Genomic DNA, 23,440 nt, shown 5'->3' with positions numbered 1-23,440 from the left:
ACAACGGCCATACTTAACATTATTATTCCAGCTATTTGATGGAATAACTTTAGGCCTGATAATGCGTTACGTAAATGGCGTATCTGTACTGCGTCGGCTGGGCGTACGTTCGTGAATAGGCGTATCTAGTGATTTACATATTCTACGCCGACCGCAATTGAAGTGCCACCTAGTGGTCAGCCTAAAAATTACACTTTAGGATACGACGGTGTAAGACACTTACGCCGCTCGTATCTGAGCCTAATGATACGCAAGCCTAAGTCTTTCTGAATCTAGCTAATTATATATAATACTACTTAAGTCTTTGTTCCAGGTTTCTGAGGAAGAGTAACATTTCCTTTGTGTTTTTTTTTTTTTTGCTGTTTTTTTTTTTAATTAACCACTTCTCTGAAGCAAGTTTTTTGTTAAAATCAGCATTTTTCCCTATAAAATGACATACAAAACCCTCAGAACATTACATATTTTTTGGAACACAGAAACCTTGTAGAATAAAAATACAGTAAGTTGCATTTTTTTTTGGCAGATGATATTTTTTTTGCAACTGTTTATCAAATCTATATTTTCAGGAAAAAATACACTAAAATATTTAATAATTTAATCCTCAAATTTTTGAATGCAATAAAAGACAGGGTAGTGTCGAGTAAATAGGTACAATAAATGTTAAATCTCAAAATTGCATGTGCCTGCAAAATGGTGAGTAATTATGGTATCACATTTTCAGTAGGTATTACCTTTACAGCTCAGCTTTAGAGTTAAACGTACAAGAGGGACCTAGAATCCTTGCAAGCGTGTAATTTATCACATGAATGGCACAATGATTTACACGCACAACTGCACTGTATGTGTGCGTTTACATTCTAATGTGGGTGTGTGTGCTGGGCAACAGGAATGCTTTTATTGTTTTATTTTATTATATTTCACTGCTTGAAGACCAGGCTTACCCAGCTTCAGGCATGGGCCCCCTGGAGCAGAGAACCAGGCGGGGGAGGGGGGGGGGGCTGCCGCCTAAAATTGAGAAGCGGGGGGGGGGGGGGGTGCTGCCGTGAATTGAGAAGCAGGGGTGCCACTGCTAATTGAGAAAATAAAATAAATAAGGAAAAATATATATATAAAAAATTAATTACAAAAAAAATGGGGTAGCCACCCGGGACCCTGGGGACCTCTGGGCCCTTTAATTAAAAGAAAAAAAATAAACCTCTGAGCCCTTTAATCAAAAATATATATAAAAAAAAAAAAAAATTTATAAAAAAAAGGGGGGGTTGCCATCCGGCGGCACTGGGGACCTCTGGCCCCTTTAATAAAAAAAATACATATATAAAAAAAAAGATAATTTTTTTTATAAAAAAAAAGGGGGGTTGCCATCCGGGGCCCTGGGGACCTCTGGGCCCTTTATTAAAAAATAAATTTAAAATATATATATATATATATATAAAAAAAATTAAAAAATAAACATTTACAAAAAAAATAAAGAAAAGGGGGGTTGCCACATGGGGCCCTGGGGACCTCTGAGCCCTTTAATAAAAAATATATAATTTAAAATAAAAATAAAATAAAAAAAGGAAATAAAAAATATATAAAAAATGTTTTAATTTTTTTATAAAAAAAAGGGGGTTGCCATCTGGGGCCCTGGTGACCTCCAGGCCCCTGTGGACCTCTGGGCCTTTTAATAAAAATATATATATATATATTTAAAAAAGAAAAAGAAAAAAAAGAAACAAAAAAAAATATATAAAAATTATTATTATTTTTTTTTAAAAACGAGGGGGGTTGTCATCCGGGGCCCTGGGGACCTCTGGGCCCTTTAATAAAAAATAAATACATTTTTTTATTAAAAAAAAAAAAGGGGGGGGTTGTCATCCGGGGTCCTGGGGACCTCCGGACTCCTTACAAAATTTTATTTTTTTTAAAAAGGGGGTTGCCATCTAGGCACCTGGGGACCTCCGGGCCCCTTACAGGTGTACTGCATGTACCCCCCTGATGGCGACCCTGCTTGTAACCCCCAAACATTTTTATATATATATATATGTAGCACTACCCCCGAAAGAGCTGCTGGTTTGTTTTGGATGGCATGTTACCGCCGTCTAAGGGTGTATGGTGAAAATAGTGGTAACGGAATGTCCACGACAGGTGTCTTTTTCTGTGTTCTTTATTACCCAGCCGGGTAAAAACAATAAAACTTTGTGGTGATAGAAGAGTTGAAGTAAAAGGAGAAATAGCAGATTCAGGCGTACAATAGGGAAACAGTCCTGCTTCCAACAACACTTAGGCCCCTTTCAGACTGGGGCGGGAGCTGCGGTGGCGGTATAACGCCGCTAAAAATAGCGGCGCTATACCGCCGGAATTGCCGCTGGTATCAGCCGCTAGCGGTGCGGTATTAACCCCCGCTAGCGGCCGATAAAGAGTTAATACCGCCCGCAATGCGCCTCTATAGAGGCGCATTGCGGGCGGTATTGCCGCGGTTCCCATTGTTTTCAATGGGAAGGAGCGGTGAAGGAGCGGTATACACGCCGCTCCTCTCACCGCTCCAAAGATGCTGCTGACAGGAGATTTTTTTGTCTCCCGCCAGCGCATCGCCTCAGTGTGAAAGCCCTCGGGCTTTCACATTGAGTCTGCAGTGCAGGAGTTTTTCAGGCGGGATAGCAGCGCTATTTTTAGCGCTTTACCGCCTGAAAAACTCCTCAATGTGAAAGGGGCCTTAGGGGTAGATTCAGGTAGGGGCGCGCACTGCTACGGCGGCGCAGCGTACCGTTTTTACGATACGCCTCCGTAAATTACTGGAGCTACGCTTCATTCACGAAGCATTTGCTCCGTAATTTGCGGCGGCGTTTCGTAAAAGGGGCCGGCGTAATCACGCGTAATTTAAATGATCCCGTAGGGGGCGTGGATCATTTAAATTAGGCGCGTTCCCACACCGAACGTACTGCGCATGCTCCATCGGGAAAATTCCCCGACGTGCATTGCGGTAAATGACGTCGCAAGGACGTCATTTGCTTCGACGTGAGCGTAAATGGCGTCCAGCGCCATTCACGATCCACATACGCAAACGACGTAAAAGCTAATAGCAGGAGCAGCCTTACGACGAAATCGACGAACGCAAACAACGTAAAACACGACCGCCGGGCGCGCGTACGTTTGTGAATCGGCGTGAGTATGCAATTTGCATACTCTACTCTGACAACTACGGGAACGCCACCTAGCGGCCAGCGTCAGAATGCAGCCTAAGATACGACGGCATAAGAGCCTTATGCCAGTCGTATCTTAGGCTACAGTCGGCGTATCGAGCTTTCTTAATACAGAAAGTTGATACGCCGGCGCTACTTAGCAATTACGCTGCGTATCTATGGATACGTAGGCGTAATTGCTTGCTGAATCTACCCCTTAGTTTTTTTCGCCACTCTAGCTGGAGTAGGAATAGCGTACCTGGACAGGCCTCTCTCACTGACCTGGCAGCCGGAGTATCACTCGGAACTTAGGGGAAAAGTCTCTGCCACAGACCCCCCTTAGAATTGTAAAAGCGGAGATGATCCTCTTTGATAGATTTTGCGCCTGGATCTCCTTCAGGTCGTTTGCAGGTTACCGACTGATAGGTGACCATCCTTTCAGTTTTCGGTTACCTTGATCCCCAGTGGTTTTGTCGAGACCCTATTGGATCGCCAGCCTCTCTTGGCTCTCCTCAGATAGACTCCCCACCCAACAGCTTCGTCGCTTGGGATCTTTTCTGTATTGGGGACCCAGTCGACTACTGGGGCCCAGCCACAGCTCAAATGTTCCGGACCAACGTGGTCCCGGAACCAGAAACACTGCGTGGCACGTGCACCCCGGCCTGGAAGGCCATTTCGCTAGGGGCGCCGTGATGCAGTCATCCTAAAAGGTGGGTGCTGCACTCGAAGAAGAAGACCCAGACCAATGGCGTCTGTCTCATAAATACCCTCCCCCAGCATGCACAGCAAGGAGAAACCCTCCTGATCGGCTGCTGGGGAAAAGCACACAAACCTCGACTCCACTGCTGCCACCCATCGTCCTGGGGTGGGAACAGTACCCCAGGAACAATAGAATGAGCCCACAGTACAACCAAGCTGAGACAGAGACCCAATTTGAACAGATTAACTGGATCAGAGCTAATTAACTCTCTGATTCCCCTCTAAATTTACAAAGCACCGGTACTTGGAAGTAACCAGACACTACATATATTATATATATATTTTTATTTTTTAAAGCAAAGGCCCTAGAGCAGGGTTTCTCAGCCAAGGTTTCTTCAAAGGTTGCCAGAGACTCCTTAAAGGGATTGTAAAGGTTTGTTTTTTATTTTCTAAATAGGTTCCTTTAAGCTAGTGCATTGTTGGTTCACTTACCTTTTCCATACCTCCTAACTGTCCTCGAGCAATGTCCCTCTGTCCCTCATTCTCCTCATTTGTCCCTCATTTTGGTCTGATCTATATAGATGTACCGTATTTATCGGGGTATTGCGCGCTCTGGCGTATAGCGCGCACCCCTAAAGTGGACCCGACATTCCTGTAAAAAAAACATTTTAGTACTTACAGTTTTGGTGTCTTGCGCGGCGTCCATCGGCGGCCTTGTCTGGTCCAGCGTCCATCTGCGGCTTCGGGTGTCCTCTTCGTCGGGTCCGGCGTCCTTCTGCGGCGTCCTCCCCGCTCGATGACGCGGCGACGTGCGCGGCCCTGGAAGGTCAATTCTTCTACGCATGCGTCGAATCACTTCGACGCATGGGAGGGCTTTCGGCCGAGCGGACATGTACGGTGAGTTTGTACAGACGACCGAACATGTCCGACGGACAGGCTTCCAGCGAACATGTTTCTTAGCATGTCCGCTGGAAACCTGCCCAATCCGCCGGAAAATTGTCCGATCAGACATACAGACGACCGAACATGTCCGCTGAAACTGGTCTGCGGACATGTTCGGTCGTGTGTACGGGGCCTAAGTCTACTAAGCATAGCTATTGTTAAAAAAAGATTATGTTGAGCTGGACTTGGCATGAAGGACATATGGGAAAGCACAAATAAAATAAAAAATCTACCGTACAGTATAATTTAATGCAGGGTGACAGAAAAAAATACTAATGCTTTAAATCACTGGTCATCAACCCTGTCCTCAGGGCCCACTAACAGACCAGGTTTGCAAGATACAGTGCCTTGCAAAAGTATTCACCCTAAGGGCCCTTTCACACGTACGGACCGTATGTCCGCATTTTCATCCGTCCGTTTGCGGATGAAAACGGGACATACATGGGTCCCTATGTGATTACAGGTGTCAGCGAATGACCATCGTAATTGTCCGCCTCCGCAAAGATCCGCATTTGCGGACGGAAGAAAACCCTATTTTTCTTCCGCCTGCCGGATCGGATGAACACGGACATACGGTGCGTGTTCATCCGATCCTCCATAGGGGAGAGCGAAGGAAAGACAGGGCGGTCCCTGCACAGTGTGCGGGGACCGCCCTGTCAGCTGCCAGCTCAACGGGGATTTTACGGAGGATCCCCGCTGAGCTTTTGAGGACACACGGAGCGGATCATTACTGATCCGCCCGTGTGAAAGGGCCCTAATAGAAAAAAATAATTATATATACAGCCGCAACTATAAATGTTATACAACACTAAACATACTAGACAAAAAAAGGAAGCTGCGCTAATAAAGAGTGATCTAAAGATGCCCTGAAAATAGTGCAAATTGCACAAAAAAGTGATAACAATAAGTGGTCAAAACGTGATCAATAAATAAACTTAATATGCGTGGTGAACACTCAAGCCAAACAGTAATTGACCACAATCCACTATAAAGTCCCAATATTGAAGACAAAAATAATCGATTTAAATAGTCTCCCATGTGCACATTAATCCACAGCATCCAAGAAGAGGTGATAGTAGAAATGCCTCCACCACAATCACACACTGCCTCTTACCAGAAAGCTGTGATCTCTTAAAGCGGTTGTATACCCTGTTTTTACATGCCATACTAGCATACTAGCTCATTATCAAATACTTACCTTAAAACGAGGTGAAGAGAACTTACCTGGTCCACGCCGAGCGAGATGTCATCTTGCTCCGGCGTGTCTTCCAGGTATCGCGGCTCCAGCGCTGTGATTGGCTGGAGCGGCGATGACGCGCGGGAGACTTCAAACCGGCAAGGTCCGGCGGCTGCCGTCCCTTTAGCCGAGGATCCCCGCTGCACAGCGGCGCATTGCGGTGGGAATATCTCCTAAACCGTACAGGTTTAGGAGATATTCTGTATACCTACAGGTAAGCCTTATTATAGGCTTACCTGTAGCTAAAAGTAAAAAAGTGGGGTATACAACCACTTTAATTACAGGAGATCGCGAATGGCATGCAGTAATGATATCCTTAGAATGGTCTTCACAGAGGGACAATCACAGTAATGGGTGCCTTAAGCCGTATACCAATGCGAGATATACGATAAAAAGGAGAGGAGAACTCGCAAAGTATAAAATCCTCAGGGTTTAAAAAATAGTAAAAAGATGTGCACTTACATCAATACAGCAAATGCAGACATAAAATCATCAAGAATCAAGCCGGCTGGCTTCTCGAACATGCAGCCTGTATCTTCCGGGTCTGATCAATTGACACGTCAGAACGTCGCCTCCCAACGTTTCGTCTCGATGGGGACGTGGTCATTTACTGATCATGTTTTGACCACTTATTGTTATCACTTTTTTTTCACAATTTGCGCAGTTTTCAGCGCAAAAGTATTCACCCCCTTGGCTTTTTACCTATGTTGTTACATTACAGCCTTAAGTTCAATGTTTTTTTTAATCTGAATTATATATGATGGATCATAACACAATAGTCTAAGCTGGTGAAGTAAAATTAGGAAAATACATACATAAAACTATTTTTCAGAAATAAAAAAAATGATAATTGGCATGTGCATATGTTTTCACCCCCCTTGTTATGAAGCTCATACAAAGCTCTGGTGCAACCAATTACCTTCAGAAGTCACATAATTAGTGAAATGATGTCCACCTGTGTGTAATCTAAGTGTCACATGATCTGTCATTACATATAAACACCTTTTTGAAAGGCCCCAGAGGTTGAAAAACCTAAGCATGAGGCACCACTAACCAAACACTTCCATGAAGACCAAGGAACTCTTCAAACAAGTAAGACCTCGTACAGACGAGCGAACATGTCCGATGAAAACGGTCTGCGGACCGTTTTCATCGGACATGTCCACTCGGAGGTTTTGGTCTGATGTGTGTACACACCATCAGACCAAAATCCCCGCGGACAGAGAACGCGGTGACTTAGACGACACCGACGTTCTCTATCGCGCGAGTTCAATGCTTCCACACATGCGTCGAATCAATTCGACGCATGCGCGGGATTTCGGTCCGCTGGTTAGACGTACTAACCAGCTGACATGTCCGACGGACAGCTTTCCAGCGGATATGTTTCTTAGCATGCTAAAAAACTTTTGTCTGCTGGAAACCTGTCCGCTAGGCCGGAAAATTGTCCGGTCGGCCCTACACACGACCGAACATGTCCGCAGAAACTGGTCCGCGGACCAGTTTCAGCAGACATGTTCAGTCGTGTGTACGAGGCCTAAGGGACAATGTTGTTGAGAAGTACAAGTCAGGGTTAGGTTATAAAAAAATATCCAAATTTTTGATGATCCCTAGGAGTACCATCAAATCTATCATAACCAAATGGGAAGAACATGGCACAACAGCAAACTTGCAAGAGACGGCCGCACACCAAAACTCACGGACCGAGCAAGGAGGGCATTAATCGGAGAATCAGCACAGAGACCTAAGGTAACCCCGGAGCTGCAGAGTTCCACAACAGCCTACATAGGACGACAATAAGCTGTACACTCCATAGCGTTGGGCTTTAAGGCAGAGTGGCCAGAAGAAAGCCATTACTTTCAGCAAAAAAACGAAATGGAACATTTTCAGGAGTGTGGGAGACTCTCAAAATGTATGGAGGAAGGTGCTCTGGTCTAATGAGACAAAAATTTTACTTTTTGGCCATCAAAGAAAATGCTATGTCTGCCGCAAACCCACCACATCACATCACAACGAACACCATCCTCACAGTGAAACATGGTGGTGGCAGCATCATGTCGTGGGGATGTTTTTAAGCAGTCGGACTGGGAAACTTGTCAGGGTTGAGGGAAAGATGGATGGTGCCAAATACAGGATAATTCTTGAGCAAAACCTGTGTGTGATTTGAGGCTAGGACAGAGGTTCACCTTCCAGCAGGATAATGACCCCAAACACACTGCTAAAGCAACACTTGAGTGGTTTAAGGGGAAACATGTAAATGTGTTGGAATGGCCTAGTCAAAGCCCAGACCTCAATCCAATAGAAAATCTGTGGTCAGATTTAAAGATTGCTGTTCACAAGCGCAAACCATCCAACTTGTAGGAGCTTGGGCAGTTTTGCAAGTAGAAATGGGCAAAAATCCCAGTGGTAAGATGTGGCAAACTCATTGAGACTTATCCAAAGTGACTTGGAGATATGATAGCCGCAAAAGGTGGCTCTACAAAGTATTAACTTTAGGGGGGTGAATAGTTCTGCACAGTGACTTTTTTTGTTATTTTGTCCTATTTGTTGTTTGCTACACAATAAAGAAAAAAAAATCTTCAAAGTTGTGGGCACGTTCTGTAAATTAAATGATCCAAATGATGCAAATCCTCAAACAATCCATGTTAATTCAGGTTGTGAGGCATAGCGTGCTTCTCTTGGCAGTAGGTAGCAGGCTGTGCAGCCAGCATTACAGGCCTCCTAGTCCTCAGATTAGAGTCCCACTCCTGACTCAAGACGAAGACTGTCCAGAGCAGAGAGGACTGCGAGTGTGTACAATACAATTACAGGCCTGAGGCCTCCCCTCAGGCCACCATCTGTCCAGAGCACTGTGTGTGCATTTCAGGCCAATTCTGACCACTGGCATACAGAGCACTGTGCATTACAGGCCATCCCTCAGACCACCGTCCGTCCAGAGCACTATGTGTGCAATACAGGCCTCCTCTGACCACCACATAGGAGAGAATTGGCGCTTGCACCAGCAGCGATGTGAACAAAACTAAAAGCAAGGGAATTCTTAAAAACAAGGTACTGGTAAAAACTTGAGACTGTTAAAAAGTCCTTTTAGTACATATTACAACACTTCAAGGCAGCCCAGTGCAGATGGGAAGCAAATCTGGAATCGGCTGGGGAGAGAACACAATGGCACCACTAGAGTGGCGCCATTGTGTTCTCTCCCCCCTCCTGTGACCACCAGCATCCAGAGCACTGTGCATTACAGGCCTCCCCTCAGACCTGAGACCACCATCCAGCACTGTGCAGCATTACAGGCCTCACAGAGTCAGACCACCATCCCAGAACACTGTGCATTACAGGCCTCCCCTCAGACTATCGTCTAGAGCAGGTGTCTCCAAACTGCAGCCCAAGGGCCACATATGGCCCTTTACTAGCCTTTATCCAGCCCTTGGGGCACAATTCCTCCCACTGATATGAAGCATTATTCCTCATACTGACACCATCAAGAGGGCAGTATTTCTATCACTGATACCAATGATGGGATACTATTCCTCCTACTGAGCACTAAATAGGCCATATTTATTCCCACTGATGCTGGGACCGGGACATTTTCTGCTCCCACTGGCCACAATCTGGCCCTCTTTAAAGCGGGAGTTCACCCAAAAATCAACTTTCTGCTGACATCTGCAGTATGCTGGTCTTTTTTTTTTTGGTACTTATCGTTTTAGCAGTATTTCTTCTATGGCTCCGAGCGGGGATTACTTCCTGGTATAGGTGTTCCCGAAGACAAGCAAGTTGATTGACAGCCTTCGATAGCGCGTCACGGCTTCCGAAAATACACACGAATGACACTCGGCAATTTACGGCCCCTGCGCAGTCAGCTCTACACGGCAGGCGCAGGCGCCGTAAACAGCCAAGTGTCACCTTGGCTATTTTGGAAGCCGTGACGCGCTATCGAAGGCCGTCAATCAACTTGCTTGCCTTCGGGAACACCCATTCCCCGCAAGATTCCCCGCTCGGAGCCATAGAAGAAATACTGCTAAAACGATAAGTACCAAAAAAAAAGACCAGCATACTGCAGCTGTCAGCAGTATGCTTGATCTAACTGCAGAAAGTTGATTTTTGGGTGAACTCCCGCTTTAAGTCCAAAGTAAAATAAACTGGCCCTTTGTTTGAAAAGTTTGGAGACCCCTGGTCTAGAGAACTGTGTAGCATTACAGCCACTGTCCAGAGAACTGTGCAGCATTACAGGCCTCTCAGACCTCCGGCATCAAGTGAATGGCAAAAGCTCACATCATTGCACGACCTACTGCTGCCTTATGCAGAACATACCAAAACCCTCCAGAGTGACACCATGTTCCTGGCTGTCCCTGTCCTCGTTGATCTACTCAACCACCTCTCTGGTGACCAGAGACCACATTCCGCGAAGATGTAATGTTATAAATATAACATTACATCAATATTTGTTTTATTTACCGTATTTATCGCGGTATAACGCGCTCTGGCGTATACCGCGCACCCCCAAAGTGGCCCCCAATCCTGTGGGAAAAAAAGATTTTTTGTTTTTTTGTACTTACAGTTTTGGTGTCTTGCGCGGCGTCCATCTGCGGCCTCGTCGGGTCCGGCGTCCTTCTGCGGCTTCGGGTGTCCTCTTCGGCGGGTCGGGCGTCCATCTTCGGCGGGTCCGGTGTCCATCTTCGGCGGGTCCGGTGTCCATCTTCGGCGGGTCCGGTGTCCATCTTCGGCGGGTCCGGCGTCCTTCTGCGGCATCCTCCCGCTTGTTTCCCGCCACGACTTTGAATACTGCGCCCGCATATAGCGAGCGCAGTACACTCGTGAATCTTCGGGCAGGCTCGGGCGCCTCTCGCACTGACATCCTGTACGCTCAGGACGTCAGGACGTCAGTACGAGAGGCGCCGAGACTGCCCGAAGATTCACGAGTGTACTGCGCTCGCTATATGCGGGCGCAGTATTCAAACTCGTGGCGGGAAAGCGGGTATCGGCGTATATCGCGCACCCACGATTTTGCCCTGATTTTCAGGGCAAAATAGTGCGCGGTATACGCCGATAAATACGGTATATGTCTATATATATTTTTATTTGGTTAATATTTATTGATCTAATGATATGATCCAAGTTTTTTTTTATGTTCATTTATCACTGTTTCACTGTTATTGAGGCACTTGAGAGTGCTATATAGTGCCCTCTAGTGGCTATCAACCTCTCTTCTTTTTTGTATATTAGTGATTTATATATACCATCATATACCACATAGTTTATGATTTATATCAATATATATCACATAGTTTTGTGTGTTTTGTGATTCAAACATTTGTTTCACACGGTTTAGAGGTAGCGCGATTTATATTTTTTCACCAATACAGTGATCATTGCTAAAAAAAAATTGTCACAGTATTGTCACAGTATAAATGACACTGGCAGGGGTTAACATCAGGGGCAATCAATGGGTTAAATGTGTTCCCTAAGTGTGCTTTCTTATTGTGTGGCGAATGCTGACACTAGACAAAGAGAAACATTGGGATTCCTGATTAGTAGGAATTACAGATATCTCTCTTCCTCTGTGACAAAACGAGAAAAGGAGACAAGACAGGTTTTATTTTGAAATACAAATTAGACTGTATTACTGTATATGAGCGAAAATTGCCTAAAATAGTTTATAGTGGCTGGACAGTGTGTAAGCAGCTTGGTTAGGCCACAAGTTAAGAGGGAGAGATGAGGCAGGTTATATTTTGAAAAACTAATTGAGAAACAATAGCCAAAATATTTTTTTTAGTGGCATAAAAGAGCTAGAGCACTGGAAGAGATTACAAACTTTAAGACACAATGCAAGATTTACCTTGCAGCTGAAATTTTGCAACTGAGAGTTGAACTTCAGAAACATTATGCTGCATATTTACAGTACAATGGGAACACAGCAATAGGTCAGGATAGGTGGTAAGTTCTGGTAATGGTGACAGGCATACCATTTTTTTTTTGGGGCTGGTTGACATTTAAAGTATTATTCTGTAGCAGACGTTATGTAGTCATTGGTAATAAATGATTTGTTAATTTTACCAAATGTTATCCAGTCTATGTTGTAAGGGGACAGGCAGATTTGCCTCTCCATTTCAAAACCTTCTGCTGCTCTCAATCTCATCTAAGACATCTCAGACAGAATTGTGATTGCAAGGAAAGCCTGAAGCTCTAGCTCATGGTGAGCAAGCTCCGGCCAGTGGTCCCTCCAGTAGTCCATGGGGTCCTTTCTTCAATAGTGATCACATCAGCCTTAGACCCAAAATGGTCTGCAGGTCGGGCATGTCAGACTTCCACAGAGAGACCATTACTACCCCACAGAGAGCAAAACCCCCAGTCTGCTGCTTGCAGCCAATACAAGTTTTTCTATTCTGGATTTAGTTGCTTTTGAAAGAAAACAAACTGTAAAACTTTGTTCACCTTTGGTTTTGATGCACCAGGAATAGATTTAGCTGATTTAAACAGAATGTTCAACTGGGCTTTAAATGATGTTCATGATCACTCTAATTAGAATGTTTTTTTTATTTTTGCATAGAGCTGTGGGATTCCAAAAAATCAAGGCAAGCTCAACACTTTCTTCCATGGCGAGCGCTTCGCTTCTTCAAAGCAACATGGTTCAGCTGAACTCCGCTAACAACAAAATTGCCACTTACATTCACTTGACTTTTATATCTTTGATCACTGTTTGCCTCTGCTTCTTCTTGTGCTTTATTGTGGTGGTGCTCAGCATCTTCTTCACCAGTCCACATCTCCGGGAGAATGCTCGTTATATCCTCTTTGTCTACATGCTTGTGAATGACACGTTTTATCTCCTGTCTGGTTTCACTTTGATGCTAGGTGCAATATATTTCCTGTACATGCCCGTACCGGTATGCTTCATTTTGTCCACAGTTTCATCAATGGGTTTTCGTGTGACCCCAACCACCCTGGCAGCCATGGCACTAGAAAAATACATAGCCATTTGTCACCCATTACGTAATAAGGACCTGTGCACCCCGCAAAGAACCAATGTGGTTTTTACCCTCATATGTGCAGCACTGATCATTCCAAATGCTGCTGACTTAGGTCTTATGGCTTCATCATATACAAATATATTCAATATTTCTGTCGTATGTAGAAAGGAAAACCTGTCTGTGAATCCTTTTCAAAATGTTTTAAGGTCCCTTAGTCTTGCATTGTGTTTTGTTTTGGTGACCATTATCATATTATTCACATACATCAAGATCTCGATGGTCGCTCGTAGAGTCAGCTCACAGTCTTCTAGTGCCTCCAAAGCCAAGAAAACCATCTTGCTCCATGGCTTTCAGCTACTATTATGCACAATGTCTTTACTGTCAGCATTCACTGAAGCTTTGCCTGCCAGTCAAGCCATGTTTTTACCCGGGTTCAACTTCCTTGTGTTTAGTTGCATGCCAAGGTTCCTCAGTCCAATCATCTATGGAATCCGGGATGAATATTTGAGGAAACTTATTAAGAAGTCTTTAACAAGACCTCCTAAAAACTAGGTTTTCATTGACTTGACTTCAGAAAATTGACTGCTATGGTTCTTTTCATTCTTTCTCGTTTTGCTGTCTAATTGCCTAATATATCAAAAATGTGCTAAACTTTGGGAATTGTGAAAGAAACTACCCTTGTAGTCGAGCTTCCCTCAAAATGCAAGGATTTATGTTCATTTTGCCTAGGGCAGGGGTCTCCAACTTTTCTAAAGAAAAGGCCAATTTGCTGCCCTTTAGACTTTAGGGGGGCCGGACTGTACCCAGTGGGTGTAAACAATGCTTAATCTTTTGTATTAGGGGATAAATAGTTGGTGCCATTTAGAGGAATAGTGCTCCATTTTTGTTGTCGGTGGAAGGAATTATGCCCCATTGCTGGTGTCAGTGAGACAAATTATGCCCTATTGTTGGTGTCAGTGGCAGATATTTTGCCCGGGCAGGGGCGGACTGACCATTGAGTCACTTGGGCACTGCCTGAGGGCCCCATGCCACTAGGGGGCCCCATCAGGGTTGCCAGGTGGCCCCATGAGTTGTCAGTCCACCCCTGTATGCCCCATTGTTGACGTCAGTGGCTGGATAAAGACAAGCAAAGGGCCACACCTGCCCCAGGACTCCAGTTGGGAGACCATTGGCCTAGGGTATCTGTAAAAAGAAAGTACTTAAACTTACATTATCCTTTACTTAGCAGCGGGTGCTTACCACTTCTCTCCAACATCCTAGGTTGTGGCCTGGCTATTGGCATTCTCACTTTATTGATCTACAGTCTTACAATGCAAGACTGATGGTCCTGCACTGTACTTGATAATGCTGCAACCGCCAGCTGAGGCATTGAAGAAAAGAGGCTTCAGAGGTACCAGTCACATGACAGGAGCTGAGCCCCAACACAGAGGTAGTTTTTTCATATTGCTGGGCTTCAGCTTTAAACTTATACAGTACATACATAAAACTTTATATGAAACACACACTACCTACTGACTTTGGAGTAGCTTTTTATCCCTACATAATTGAGTTATAACAAATAATAAATAACAATTTAGTTTAGAAAATCACTGTGTGCTATAAAAATCGCTGTTGTTTAAAAAAAAAAGTTTTTTTACCTTTATTCATCCTTCAGCAACCACTTCCTGTCTCAAGGCAGATTTACTGATAACATATGTGAATCATGCCTGCATAATACTGTATGTGTGGAAATGCCCATTTGTATTGTCCATTGGAAAGCATAACGACCAAGTGTATATCTCTGTGCAGCAAATAACATCATTATATATATATATATATATATATATATATAAATTTTAGAGAGCTAGTAGCCAGCACCAATATGTGTGTTTACAATCACACAAATAAAGGATACATAGAAATAAGCATGTGCGACATGCATATCAAGTAAAACTATATAAATCACCTAAATCCCCCATATGCATGTATAATAAAACAAAAAAAATGATTACATACTGTAATGGTCACCACCGTTTACGATATTCTATTCCATCAACTCACGACAGCTTATCCGACAGTCCGACAAGCCAGCAAACACGATCCATAAGAATTCCCTCAGAGAGACGAGACATACGCTCTGTGTTCTGAGTCAAATGAATGAATCTTTAATGGTATCTTAGCTTTCTTATATACAGTACAAGCATGTTACAGTTAATCACAGGGACAAAGAAACTCTCCACCCACACATTACACAATGGGGCTTCAATCACATTCATTTAGATAATGACATTCAGAGGAGTTAATTATCCCCCAGACGTTCCGTCTCCGACAATAAGTGATTCACCTGCATAAAACACATTCCTTTACTAAACATAATTGACATGCTAATTCCCTACCCATGAAAGGAGACATCTGACCTTTAGACTGCTAACTCACAACACCTCTATCATCAATACACTTTCACACATTTGGGGAGATAAAAAACTGATTACACAGGATCGGTGAGATCTGGGAGGCTGATGGGATCTCGAGGCTGATGGGAGCTGATCTCTGGAGGGCTGATGGCTGGAGCCTGATCTGATCTCTGATCTCTGAAGGAAGCTGGAAGGCAGAGATTGACTGAAAACATGTAGGGGGTTCACAGAAGTCCTTCATTAGGACTTTCCCTTCTCAAACAGAAAGAACTATTAATTACTGGTAATGTATCATTTTGATTATTTACCTTTTGGTAATTAGAAGATTTTTCACATACACACAACTGAAACTATTTAAATATACTTGGTAAATATAATTTGGGAGTTGGTTATTTCTAACTGCAGTATGAGATAATTGTATTCCAAATATTAAAGACATACACATTACGTTTGTCTTTGAAAAGCTAAGTGCCAACGATGGTAAATCGGTTTTAGAATGAGGTATGTGAAAATATATTCTCTCTAAATTTAAAATAAGCTTGTGTACAATATGACGTTTGTTCTGTACACATATATATAAGTAGTAGCAAGAGATCTGTTTGTCATTGAGAAGAGATAATACAATGTCAAGGTACAAGCCGCCAGGTTTTAAATATGCCAGGATGATTTAAATAAGAGCTATGAATATACCTTGTCATATAATGTAAATATTATCTGAACATTCAACCATCGCTTATCTCTGATTGTAGAAGCATATCAATTATTTGTTTTATCACGAATTGTACCTGATTTTAATTGTTGCACTTCATCTTTAGTTAATAAATATATATATTTTAAATATTCAGTTGTGTTGCTTGTCCTCAAAATAGCACGGATAAAATAATTTTGATATCTTGTATTGTAGGAAAATTGTATATCTCCCAAAGCACAGATTTACATATTTCCATAAATACAATAATATTTTATAGTTTAGTATAAACATTCTGACGGTAAATGTAGGCTCTATGCCGAGATACGTCAATGGTTCTGACAGAATGAATCTTTAATGGTATCTTAGCTTTCTTATATACAGTACAAGCATGTTACAGTTAATCACAGGGACAAAGAAACTCTCCACCCACACATCACACAATGGGGCTTCAATCACATTCTTTTAGATAATGACATTCAGAGGAGTTAATTATTCCCCAGACGTTTCGTCTCCGACAATAAGTGATTCACCTGCATAATACACATTCATTTACTAAACATAATTGACATGCTAATTCCCTACCCCTGAAAGGAGACATCTGACCTTTAGACTGCTAACTCACAACACCTCTATCGTCAATAGACTTTTCACACAAAACAGTATTAGCATTGAAGGGGACACTCTTATTGACCGGTTGGGGGTCAGAATGAAATCACCTGTAATATGTCCAGATCTCCTGCAATACATGAATTATCAGTAATGTCCCATCTCATGTAATTTATAATTAATATTTCTCCGTCACCCTATGCCCAAAAGGGGCACAGGGTGACCCTAGACCCAAGAGTCATTAGTGACGCTGGCACAGGAGTACCCCCCATCCTTCAAAGGTCCCTGGGTGTCACGGGCCATTCTGTTACACATACTCTTACCACCCAAAATAAATAAGTAAAATAACAAAAAAAATGACATAAAAATAAATTAGTCTGGTGAATGTATGCATCAATATACAAACAGTGATCAATATCAATTCATTCTAAAATTGTATAAGTGTCCCCATACTGTGATAAATCACATTATTAACCACTTCAATGCCGGGCACTTTCACCCCCTTCCTGCCCAGGCCAATTTTCAGCTTTCAGGATTTTAAATTGCGCAGTTATGCAATACTGTACCCAAATGAAATGTTTATCACACAAACAGTGACAATGTCTGTTTTCTTGGGAACATATGATAAACAGGGTCGTACTAAGATGCATTATACCAAAAGGCTGAAAGTGACATGGATTGTATAGTGGAATTTCCACGACAGAAGGGAAATGGTATGTGGCACTGATGGGCACTGATAGGCAGCACTGATGGGCACTGATAGGTGGCACTAATGGGCACTTATAGGCAGCACTGGTGGGCAATGATAGATTTCAGACTCTAAATGGCGAAATAAAATCTTAGTTCCGTTGCCAGAGGTAACAGCCTATCCCGGACGAGCCCCCACGTGTAGCACTACCCCCGAAGGAGCTGTGGTTTAATTTGGGTGGCATGTTACCTCTATTTCTCCGCCATCTAGGGTACTGGATGAGAGCTGAAACAAAGTCAATGTCCACATGTTGCGTTCATTTTTCTCTGCTTTATTTACTGAACATGGTGAAAGAACGAACAATAGATTGAAGAGGTGAAATAGGATATAGGTAGCAGGTTAAGGTGTAGAACTTGATAAGAAGCACTCCTGCTTCCACACATAAACTCTCGTTGCCACTCTAGCTAGAGTGGGCAGTGTGCCCCTGGATAGACCTCTCTCACTAGTCCTAGCAGCCAGGGCACTACACGGAACCCTGGTACAGTCTCTGCCACTGACCTTCTAAAAGGTGGAGATACGTTCAGTCCAGAATCCTCTCACTTTAGGATTAAGCACCCGGATTTCTTCTCAAAGTAATTACTTGTGAAATCACTGCTCAGCCACTGCTCAGCCTTTCAGTAGTAGTGTGTCCTTCAATGAAGTTCAGGCCTCCGTGAGTGTACCAGCCTTGTGCTCGGTGCTCTCCAGAACAGGTACTTCATTCGGTGGCTTCCTCCCTATAGGACGGATAGCACAGGACCACTTTATCAATGCAGACCCAGTCTGACTACTGGGCCTGCCTGCGAAATCACGGCTCCAGACCAATGTGGTCCCGTAGCAAGGAACTCTCAACACACATCCCCGGCCAGGAGGGCCACACACATGGGTGGTGGGATGACTGCCCAGGGCGGACGACGACGACCCAGAACCCGTGACGTCTGTCCCTTAAATACTCTCCCCCAGCATGCACAGCGAGGCGATCAACCCTCACTGATTGGCCGCTGAGAAGGAATAATCAACACACCTTGATCTGACTGCTGCCACCCTTGGCCTGGGGTGGTACCGACACCCCTGACAACAATAGTGGCCACCTGCAGTACAGCCATGGCTGGAACAGAGGCCCAAATTTGGAAAACAAATAGGTCATAATTTTTTTTAAATGACACTCTGAAGGGGAAGTTCTATTCGCCTTTGGGCTGCTTTAGCTGATTCCGTGTTAGTAAATTCTCGATTCGCGCTTTTCTGTCTGTTACAGCGTGATAAATGTGCTTACTCCATTATGAACAGTAGTTTTACCAGAACGAGCGCTCCTGTCTCATAACTTGCTTCTGAGCATGCGTGGGTCTAAAACTTTTTTTTTTTTTTACAACCCGAAAAACGAAATTTTTTAAAACGACGCTAAAAAATGCAGCATGTTCGGAAAAAAAAATGTGTCGTTTTTCAGAAACTGAAAAACGATGTGCAGCCCACACACGATTATTATAAATGACGTTTTTTAAAAACAACGTTTTTTTTCGTGCTGAAAAATGATCGTGTGTACGCGGCATCAGAAACAAAAATAAAGTAAAACTATATAAAACACCTAAATCCTTCCATATGCATGCATAAAAAAATAAAAAAACACAAAAAAATGTATTGCATACTCTTACCACCCAAAATAAAAAGTGAAATAAATTGCATAAAAAAAAATTAAATCAGTCCAGTGAATGTATGCATCAATATACAAACGTATATATACAGCTCTGGTCCTGTGCTCACATCTATACAGCTGACGTGAGTATTTATAGGGTTAGTTATCTTGTTTTGTATATTTATTTTATTCTACTACAAAATTATACCATATGGTTATGTCTCTTTATAGATCACCATTGCATTTACCCCTGAAGAGTTGGTAGATCCCAACGAAACGGTTTTACTGGTGATAAGTCACAGTGTCTGGGTTTTTTTTTTTTTTTCACTTTGCCAGGAGAGGAACATTTTCTTTTTCTGAAGGACTGTGGGGTAGATAGCTAGGTAGTGCTAGGTCACCGGAAGACGTCGGAGTCAAGATCCTTTTACCCAGGTTCAGCACTTGAAATTGAGGACTTTGGTCATGTTATACTTCTGCCACTAGGAGGTGGGAGTTCGCTCAGTAAAGATTGGATTTTTCCTCCTTATCTTTAGCTACCCACACTTAATAATGCATATATATGGAGAAAGAAAGGCTAATTTCTACGGAAGTAAGGCTCTTCTTCTCTCTGGCAACACCTTCATATGCAAGCTCTCACTTATGCTTGGTTCCTTAATTCCATGTGATCCAATAAGAAGTGTCGACCCACTGTCTTCCACATGCACACATCGGGGAATCCACAGTGCTCCCTGTTTGTCCACGTGTCCCTACCTCGGATCCCATGCCAGACAATTTTAACGGCTCTGGTCCTGTGTTAATATCTATACAGCTGACATCACCATTGCATTTGCCCCTGAAGAGTTGGTAGATCCCAACGAAACGTGTCGGGCATACATAGATGCATACAGATGATTTTACGTTTTTTATACTGTCTTACTCCTAGATTCTCATTATACTATCAAGCCCCTCCAGTGGTTCATGTTGTGCAGGACTTGTCCTTACTCCACGATATGCCAAGTACCATGGTGTTATTATGCATATGTAATTTGTAGCATGTTTATGCGATTCTGTGGATGCAATTTTTGTCATTCAGTATGCTTTATACTATATCACAAGGCATAATAAAATGCTATTTAATGCAATTTAATGCCATTTACCTATGGTGCCTTTGACCACATCATTTTTTCTCAATATACAAACGTGATCAATATCAATTAATTTTAAAATTGTATAAGTGTTCCCATACTGTGATAAATCACATTATTAACCACTTCAATACCGGGCACTTTCACCCCCTTCCTGCACAGGCCAATTTTCAGCTTTCAGCGCTGTCACACTCTGAATGACAACATGTTGTCATGCAACACTGTACCAATATAATTTTGAAAAAAATGCTATATTTTTTACTTTTTGCTATAATAAATATCCCCAAAAAGTCTATAAAAAAAAAACATTTTTTTTTCAAAGGGATGAAGGGATAGAAGGAATGGAAGGTGACAGATTCAGGTGTAACTGGTTCCTGGAAACAGTCCTGCTTCCAACAACAACTTTTCATCGCCACTCTAGCCAGAGTGGGTATAGTGCATCTAGATAGGCCTCTCTCACCAGCCTGGCAGCCAGAGTGTCACTCGGAAACTTTAGGGTGAAGTCTCTGCCACAGACCCTCCTAAAGGTGGAGATGGTTTCGGTCCAAAATCCTTCTGAACTTGATTCAGCACCCGGATCTCCTTCAAACAGCTTTAATTATGTCAGGAACTGATAGGCGACCATCGTCCAGCCTCTCAGAAGCGAAGTGTCCTTCGATGAGCAAGTAGGCCTCTCCCGAGACACCAGCCTCGTGCTCGGTATCCCCCAGACAGGTTCTCCATCGATCGGCCTCCCGCCATGGGACGGACAGCCCAGGACCACTTGCAAATTGCAGACTCAGTCTATCTACTGAGTCTACGAGGTAGATTAATGCTCCGGACCAACGTGACCCCAGAGCTAGGAACACTGCAACACACACAGCCCGGCCAGGAGGGCCAAACACGGGAGTGGTGGGACAACTGCCCAGGTGGTTGGCGGCAAGGCGACGACCCAAAACAAATGGCGTCCTCGCCCTAAATACCTCTCCCCAGCATGCACAGCGAGGCGATCAACCCTCCTGATTGGTTGCCGAGGAGAAGTATCCACACGACCCTGACCTTACTGCTGCCGTCTGGGGGGCCTGAGAGTCCCCAGACAACAGCCGTGGGCACAATACAGCCAGAGCTGGAACAGAGGCCTTAAATTTAGCCAAATAAACATGGTCAGAGGCAACCAACTCAGTTGTCAGAACCCCCTCTAAATTTGCAGCAGCACCTGCTGTAAAAGTAGCCAGGCGCTACATTTGAGTTACTGTTGTCTTTGTATCATGTGGAACCAGTCTTCCCATTATCCTCTGACATCAGTAAGGCATTTCCCTCCACACAACAGCCGCTCACTGGATATTTTCTCTTTTTTGGGCCATTCTCTTCAATCCCGAGAAATGGTTGTGTGTGAAAATTCCAGTAGATCAGCAGTTTTTTAAATACTCAGATCAGCCCGTCTGGCACCAACAACCATGCCACGCTCAAAGCCACTTAAATCCCCTTTCTTCCCCATTCTGATGCTTGGTTTGAACTTCAGCAAGTCATCTTCATCATATCTAGATGCCTAAATGCATTGAGGTGCTGCCATGTTATTGGCTAATTAGAAATTTGTGTTACCAAGCAATTGAACAGGTGTATCTAATAAGGAGGCAGTTCAGTGTAGGTTGTGGCAGTACAGTAACACAAAAAATAAAATAAAGAATATTTACACCCAAAGGTTTGTAAAGGAAAACATATAAAAAACAAAAAAAAACAAACATGTTATACTTACCTTCACTGTGCAGTTCGTTTTGCACAGAGTGGCCTCGATCCACGTCTTCTGGGGTCCCTCGGCGGCTGTCTCTGGTCCTCCCCGCAAGAACTCCACACATTCATGCGAGCTCCCTTGCATAGTGTGGAGTCCTTGCGGGCGCGCTCCCGTGATACAGCGAGCGGCCATAGCCGCTCGCTGTATCACTCGGCCCCTCCACTCGGGCCGCTGTGTCAATGGATGTGATTGACGGCAGCGCCAGCCAATGGCTGCGCTGCTTTCAATCCATCCGCTCTAGCCAATCAACAGCTAGGCTGAGCGGCGAAGAAGATGTCGGGGCCGAGCGTGGGATTTTTCGAGGGGTCAGGTAAGTGTAACGGGGGGCCGGTATACTCAAAAGTTTTTTCACCTTAATGCATACAATACATTAAGGTGAAAAAACTTTTTCCTTTACAACCCCTTAAAAGAATATATTGAAATTAAAGTCTTGTGTCCTGAGTTCACCTGTAATCTGTAGGACATACTTTTTATACTATATACATCTTGCCACTCAGTAGGTTCACAGACCCTCCTAAGAGTTAGTTTGAAGTGGGCACCGACCCCTAAAGCAAGGGGTTTCCAAAAACCTTGTCCAAAATATGTCCTCCAAAGCTTGACAATGGCACCTAACTAGAAGGTTGAAGCTCCACAAATGTGCAAAAAAATTAAAATTTGTTGAGATAGATCTTGTAGAATATCCTGGAGAATCTTTGTAAGAAGGTAACATCTGGTGCACAGTGGATGTGACACAAGGGAGACCTGAGATTGAAATCCCCAGCTTGGCTCTTACAACTGTCAATCCAAACCAAAGCTCTCCTGAACATCCCATTAAATGGTTATCGGTGATTAATACTCCAAGGATTAGAGAACCTATAAATACTCAGCTCAGATATAAGACTGACAAAAAAAGTTCTTCAGGCTGACTACATCAAGGATACTTGCCAACACCTAGGCTAAATGAACAACACTAAGGTGAGTAAAATTATATGGTATTTCACCAAGAAATCAACCTAAAGAGTACCGTGATATCTTTCGTATTTAGAGAGCGGTCATATTTAGGTAGTAATGATCTGCCTTTGTATATTGTACTTCACTGCACTTGCACTTTACATTTCTGGAGGAAGGTTGGGTCTTAAATCTGTAATAGTTATAGTGTTCCTGAGCTACTCACCTCCATCCATGGTAACGAAAGCCAGAGTAGACCTTTTTTAGCTACTAACAAAATGGAAATATGGGGGTCCAGTTATATGGTTCCAGAATCAATAAAGAGCATTAAGAAGGATATTTTTCATCATATGACATCAGCAACTGGAACAATAATAGCTTGCAAATGGAAAGTAATTAAAAGTCCAAACATAGCAGAATGTATATGCGAAATGAACAAAATACAATATATGGAAAGACAGATAAGAGAAGAAGAATACATAAATAGTTTAATGCCAGAAATATGGCAAAAATTGGATGAATTTCGTCTCTCAAAAAGGAATGAAAGAATATATATATAAATAATAAATAAAT

At 43.3% G+C, this 23,440-nt stretch overlaps 1 protein-coding gene across 1 annotated transcript; it reads left to right on the top strand.

The window, feature by feature from the left end:
• The first annotated feature begins 12,596 nt into the window (after window positions 1-12,596).
• LOC120928189 (odorant receptor 131-2-like) lies at window positions 12,597-13,550 on the top strand. Its single transcript, XM_040339299.1, has one exon. The coding sequence runs from the start codon at window positions 12,627-12,629 to the stop codon at window positions 13,548-13,550; it is 924 nt and encodes a 307-aa protein (XP_040195233.1). The 5' UTR covers window positions 12,597-12,626.
• Window positions 13,551-23,440: the final 9,890 nt, after the last annotated feature.

Source organism: Rana temporaria, chromosome 2 (assembly GCF_905171775.1).
Source record: "Rana temporaria chromosome 2, aRanTem1.1, whole genome shotgun sequence".
NCBI classification, from domain to species: Eukaryota; Metazoa; Chordata; class Amphibia; order Anura; family Ranidae; genus Rana; species Rana temporaria.
The sequence above is the reverse complement of the archived record's forward strand: the minus strand, read 5'-3'. Positions and strand labels throughout refer to the sequence as shown.